Genomic DNA, 6,283 nt, shown 5'->3' with positions numbered 1-6,283 from the left:
AGTATACTTTGGGCTCTAGTTTAGCTGCAAGGTGCACTGTCTCAGTAATATAACTCCTTTTTTTTTTTTTTTTTTACAGGGGTTGAAAGAAATCAAGAAAGATAAGGTTTTGATGAGGCGAAAGTCTGAGCTGCCGCAGGACGTGTATACTATAAAAGCCCTGGAAGCTCACAAGCGAGCTGTAACCCACCTCTCTATTCCTCTGCCTCTATCCATACTCTCTTCCTCCCTCACTGTTGGAGAGCCCCGTCTGCAAAAATCCAGTCCGCAGAGCAGTGGAGAGCTCCCATTAACTCTGTCCCACCCCCTGTGTGCGCACAAACGCTTTCCAAAGTCTTCACAAATCCATAGCTGCTGATCCTCACATCCAACAGAAGCTGTTAGAAAGCAGTGTGGGTTACAAATAATCAAAGTATGCTCTTGTTGTGGTTTGTTTTTCTCTCCATTGTTTTCACTTTATTTTGCCCACTTTATGCTGTCTCCATTTGTCCGCATGTTCCCTATCCCGTTTTTACCACTGCTTGAGAGATTCTCCTGTACTCCAATCACTGCCTCTGTAAATCTGTTTGCAATGAAGGGGCCACACTTAACTCAATGAATCATGTTACTCAAGATAAATGAAGACCTCAGTGGAGACGGTGACCCTCAGCGTAGGGTCTGTAGCCAAACAGGAACGATCAGGGCTATTCTTGACATCAAAAAACTACATGGAGAAACTTGTTCCTTACTAAGAAGCTTTATGAATTAGACACGCAAATTGGAGATTTGCCAATCAATTTTAGGTGCTTCCCTAGATATACACCTGAAATAGTTTCTCCATAGTGGCCTGGTGCTGTAAATGCTTAAGGTAGTCATCTGAAGAAGTCATTTTTGAGGTCACGGCCACATATGAAGAGGCAGAGGCTGAAGAGTTCGACCAAAACCGTTTGCTGTTTTCCCACTGATTGTGTTAATGATCGTCAAAAACAAGAACAAAAGGGAAATTTGTGTAAGCAATCATCTCTATATACACCACCAGCAGAGCGCTTGATGAAAATGCTGTAAAAGTAGTAGCGGAAAAGACAAGGATGTGCTCTAAACGCATGCACCAGTGGTCTATCGGTCCACTCTGCACTTACGTTTGTCTTTTCGTTTTAAGACGGATACCTCTTTAACATATACCCATCAAATCGAAACGTCCTTTTTTCACCGCCTAGCTTCAGTACGGTGTCTTGTTTTTGCTTCATAGGTTTCTGTGATGTATGAAAACTAGACAAAAACGAAAAACAGACTCCCGTCGAGCCTTGAAAAAAGAAACCGTTCTAGATCGGGAACTACTGTCCTGTCCGAAATCGTATGTCTTTTGTTGTTTTTGTAACTTTAAAGCGCCTAAGCAATATTTTTTTCAGGAATTAGAACAGTATGGAGACCATGCACTGATCTAGTGTACGATCAAGCGCTATACAATCCTCCTGATAGGACTATATACTTGCAGAGAAAAGATACTCGCTTACCTGTCCAGGCTTAATATATGGAAAACCGACAGCCGTCGCTAATACTTGTGTATATTGTCATGTATATTGCTTATGATTGTGCCCTTACCCACCCTTCAGTATTCCCTCATTCTGCTCCAAGTTCATCTTTTCTTTCATTCTGTTTGCTTGTACGACTCCATTCTGATGCATGATGTCCCCTCTCTGTTGTAAAGGTCTGTCCCGTGAAGTGTCACTTTGATCATTCCAATAGTGAGGGAACATTTACTCTTCCTACAGGCTGCTGGACAATGCAAAACGTCATCGCAGCTCAAAGGTCTCGCTGTAATGATGTCCACTTGCTGTGCATTCAAGCTGCTACACTTCTTCCATCGCTCCAAACATGCACGTTTCAACTCGTGCCATTACAGCTTATTAGTGTGCAGTGCAGAGGTGAAGTCTTGAAATCATTAGCTGTTTGAAGTGTTGTAACGTCACCTCGGCCTATCAGCGTACGGGAATTACTTGTCCGTGCAATCAAGAGCATGAATTGCCAACCTTGTTGCCTCTAAATAATAGACCAAAACATTCCAGAAACAATCAGAGGCAACGTCACTCTTGAACGCAGCACGCTTCCTTTCTCGATGCAGCTTGACAGGCGGATGGGGCCGGTGTTCAGCTTGTCCGGCAGCAACAAGAAACAGGGAAATTAAGAAAGTATGGGTCTCTCCACACTCACCCGTCCCTTTCCCTCCTCTCCCGGTCCTCCTTCCCAAGTCTGACACTAATCTTAAGCTGCTTTCCAGGTCATATGTACATATGTTGTACTTTAATTAGGTTGAGCATTACATAGTATGAAAGTCATATTTTGTACAGATGTTCATGTATGTACAGAACAAAAATAAAGAAACACAAAAGGTGTGACGGCCATTTGTGTTGCTCGAGCCGTGTGAGATATATATAAAGGATCGGTCACTCATTGCACAGGTATCAACAGTCAGATTAATGGAGATGTGAGTATTACTGAGATGCACCATCACATGTCTATACTGTCATACAAAAGCGACCACTAAGTTTTGCAAAATTCTTCACTTTACAAAAGAAAAAGAAAAAGGAACACACTGCATCATTAATACAACTGGGTTGAAAAACATTTGGGATGTTTTTAGGACAGTTTTTGCCTACTCTGTAACTGCAGCAACTGGACACTGGCTGTGTATCAGTTCAAAGCAATTAAAAGGCAAGCTATTAGATTTGCATTTCAAGAATTTCAGCCCACAGTTTGTATAAACCACAACTAAAGTGATGAATGCCTTTTGATTTGTTTGAGATGTCAGAAGCTCTGTTTCTGCAGTGTGAGATGTGCAGTAGGTGAGATGAGGCTCTTGAAACGGTTTCACTTGCGTTCCAGTCTCAGGCCTGTAGAGCTTTGTCTGGACTGAAGCGTCTGCTGGACCATGTCCTTCCACTGGTCGTCAGAGATCTCCTGGGCCCAGGCAGGGATTCCTAGTGTCGGCAAATTTACTGCCGCCATGGTCCTTTTCACCAGCTCAACGTGATCTGTGAACACAAGAGAAACTATGAAATATACTGGTACCTAAATTATATATTGCTAATGGTGCTGTCAAACGATTAATCGCATCCAAAAAAAAGTTTTTGCTTACATAATGTGTGTGTACTGTAGGGCTGCACGATTATGACAAAAATCATAATTGTCGATTATTCCCTTGAAATTGTAATTGTGATTATTAATTACGATTATCACAATTTACATTGAATGATGTTTATACCATTGTTTGATGCAACTGCGTGCCGTATTTTTATATGAAAATAAACAAGCTGAAAACACTAACTGAAAAACTTTTAGTGCTTTTCTATAGTATTAAGCCTCAAATGTTAAATATACATCGAATTGGTTTCTTTAAATAACAAAGTAAAAATATGAATGGTATTATAATGTTATACTAAAATTAAAATAATGGGGGAAAACCCTTAAGATAACATGTAGAAAGAAAAAACCGCATCTTAAGCACGCAGAATAACATAAGTGGACTTTAAACGATTAATTGCCACTTTGAATGATTACGTAATTGTGGCATCCATAATTGTAATCGCGATTAGAAATTGGATTAATTGTGCAGCCCTAGTGTACTGTGTATATTTATTATGTATATATAAATACACACACATGCATGTATATATTTAAGAAAAATATTTTACATTTATATATTAAATATGTTTATATATGATATAATTTATATGAATATAAATGTATACATGTAAATATTTTCAAAATATATGCTGTATGTGTTTCTTTATATATACATAATGAATATACACAGTACACACATGTATATTATGTAAACAAAAACATTTATTTTGGATGCGATTAATCGTTTGACAGCACTAATTGCTAACATATTTTATAATGCTAATATCAACCAATAAATTGGTAAATATTGGTTGATATTAGTGCTTTATTATATTTATCTATATTGGTATAAGATAATGGGTATTTTATTGTGCATACTTATTTTTGTGTTTAGTTTACCTTTGCTGTCATCTACCGATCCTTTCAAGTCTTTAAAAACACTTAATATAATCTATGAAAATAGTACAGATTTTTAATACTACACAGTGAAAGGCCATAACATGAATCATCTGTTTGTCAAGTTATAGACTAAATTTAAAATTATAGACTAAATTTTGACTGCATGTTTAATCATTCCACCAGTTAATTCCAAAATTCCAACTGCACATTTTCTGTATTAAATATAACTTACTCAAGCTAAACATTTTTTGTGCTTTCATCATTTCACCTGTTAATTCCAAAATTCCAATTGCGCGTTTAAAAAAACAAGCAAACAAAAAAAAACTAATATTACTCTTAAATTAAACAATTTTGTGTACTTTTATTATTCCACCGGTTGTGCTTTTTATATATATATATATATATATATAAATAGTGCTAGTATTACTAAAGTTAAATTCAACAATTTAGTGTAACGTTACTTTTCTATTTGCTAGTATTAAGTTGTATTCTTTATAATGGCCATTTAAAAATATCAGTCAACCAAGTCCAGTCAAATTTACAAGTATATCATTTTTCACAACAGCTTAACAGAAAATCATGTTTACAATATCTTAAAATCTTCATGGATTATAATCACTTTTAGCATATTAATGCTGGGTTATAGTATGATTTACGTTATGCTTATAAAACAATCAAGCAGGTTTTTTTTGTTATAGCAGATATGCCAGAACTAATGCAACAGTGTGTGTGATCTCACCTGCATCCATGGGAATGGACGCAGAACTTCTACAGGCAGCAGCTCCTTCAGGATCCTCCTCTTCGTCGCTGTCAGGGGGCGGCGGCTGGGGCAGGAACAGACCCATGGCCTGCAGAAATGGTCATAATGATGACAAGAAGTTCATTTATTAAAGTAATTAGCGGGTAACCCACACTGGCTAACCAGAAAGATACAAGCCTCCCTGTACCTCTATTCTGTCCTGGACGTCCTGCAGCTGCTCTGCGGTGGTCCCCTCGTCCGCTGGCTCTGTGTGTGAGCCGCTCATCCCGTCTGGGTCTTGATTCAGAGGCTGATAATAGTATCCAGCACTGCCCTGGTCCTCGTCTCCGGCGCCTCCTTCCTCCTCCTCTCCGCTCCACTCCTCCGGCGCCGCGGTGTCTGAGGGCCGGTCCTGCAGCGCATCCTCCTCGGGGTTCGGTAAGATTCTCTCGGGACCCATCTCTCCGGCCCTCGCCACTTCCATTCACCAGCTGCTAACAGACACAGTGAGACTCTCAGTTCGGCACAGGGACCGGTAGCTGTTAAACCACTGCCCGCCTCTTGACATGTTAAAAAATATGTGTTTTATACATGTTTATAAGTATGTTGTATAGAGTCAACATCCACCTGTCAAAGCAAGCTTGCGATTAAAATCCTGTTGGTTCATGTACACTTACAATCCCAGGGTATTGACTAACGAATACGACTGTTTAGCATACAAAGAACCTGCTGTACATAATCTCGGATTCTTTTCTCTTACCCGTTTCTTCTGTGGAGCTCTTTTATCCCAATGTTTTTAGCAGCTGTGTCTGTATCTGAGAGCTGTTGTTCGCTTCCGGTACTGCGCAGAAGCACAACTGCGCATTGATTGCGTCACGACACGACGACGCGCTAAGAGATTTTTTTTTTGTACTCTCTTTTTTTTTTATGTAGTTTAACCAGTTTTTAACCAGTCTACGAGTTTAACCTTAATATCAGCTTCTCTTCTATTTGTGTTCGTGAATCCATGTGTTTATTCTACTTTGTTCTGCTGTTGTTTTTATTGTGTTTATTTCTTTGTTCATCTACTGTGTGCACTTTAATAAACTGTAAAAAGTAAAAAGTAAAAAACAAAACATATCAAATATTTTAATTAAAAAAACGTCAGTTGTATGAAGAGTTAATGAATAATTTGTTCTTAATTGTGTTGTTTTAATCTCTCTCTCATTATTGCCATCCAGTGCGGTTTGTTTTATGTGCTTGTATAGCAATAAATAAACAAATAAATGCAACTCACTGCAGAGATGTACTCAGTCATTTGGACTTATAAGCAGTGTTGGGGAAAGTTACTTTTAAAAGTAATGCATTACAATATTGCGTTACTCCATAAAAAAGTAACTAATCACGTTACGTAGTTACTTTTAACGGAAAGTAATGCGTTACGTTACTTTTGCGTTACTTTTTAAATCTGGACAGGGCTTGCTTGTTTGTTTTTAAAATAAAAAAGTTCTATTTTTGGCAAATATATAAAAGCCTTTTCACAGCAAAAGTGAAATGAATAAG

General features: G+C 38.2%; 1 protein-coding gene across 4 annotated transcripts; it reads right to left on the bottom strand.

The window, feature by feature from the left end:
• Positions 1-1,605: 1,605 nt before the first annotated feature.
• On the bottom strand, positions 1,606-5,616 carry LOC107669567 (male-enhanced antigen 1). Of its 4 annotated transcripts, none has more exons than XM_016461862.1 (4): positions 5,502-5,616; positions 4,950-5,235; positions 4,742-4,850; positions 1,606-3,011 (listed from the first exon to the last, which is right to left on the bottom strand). In XM_016461862.1, exons 2-4 carry the CDS (start codon positions 5,223-5,225, stop codon positions 2,848-2,850), a joined length of 549 nt encoding a protein of 182 aa, XP_016317348.1. In that variant the 5' UTR covers positions 5,226-5,235; positions 5,502-5,616; the 3' UTR covers positions 1,606-2,847. The 4 variants fall into 4 exon arrangements, with proteins under 4 accessions (XP_016317348.1, XP_016317349.1, XP_016317350.1 ...); XM_016461863.1 differs by having other exon boundaries at positions 4,950-5,232; XM_016461864.1 differs by lacking the exon at positions 5,502-5,616 and adding an exon at positions 5,369-5,495.
• Between the last annotated feature and the right edge of the window lie 667 nt (positions 5,617-6,283).

Source organism: Sinocyclocheilus anshuiensis, unplaced genomic scaffold, assembly GCF_001515605.1.
Source record: "Sinocyclocheilus anshuiensis isolate Anshui unplaced genomic scaffold, SAMN03320099.WGS_v1.1 scaffold460, whole genome shotgun sequence".
Taxonomy (NCBI): domain Eukaryota; kingdom Metazoa; phylum Chordata; class Actinopteri; order Cypriniformes; family Cyprinidae; genus Sinocyclocheilus; species Sinocyclocheilus anshuiensis.
This window is presented reverse-complemented; position numbering and strand designations above follow the sequence as displayed.

What these genes read in the sequence shown, in the direction of transcription:
- LOC107669567 (XM_016461862.1), bottom strand. Translation starts at nt 5,225, where the DNA reads ATGGAAGTGGCGAGGGCCGGAGAGATGGGTCCCGAGAGAATCTTACCG. An exon ending in ACGTCCAGGACAGAATAGAG is followed by an intron (nt 4,851 to 4,949) that starts GTACAGGGAGGC and finishes CCATTTCTGCAG; the next exon opens with GCCATGGGTCTGTTCCTGCC. An exon ending in GTCCATTCCCATGGATGCAG is followed by an intron (nt 3,012 to 4,741) that starts GTGAGATCACAC and finishes TTGTGTTCACAG; the next exon opens with ATCACGTTGAGCTGGTGAAA.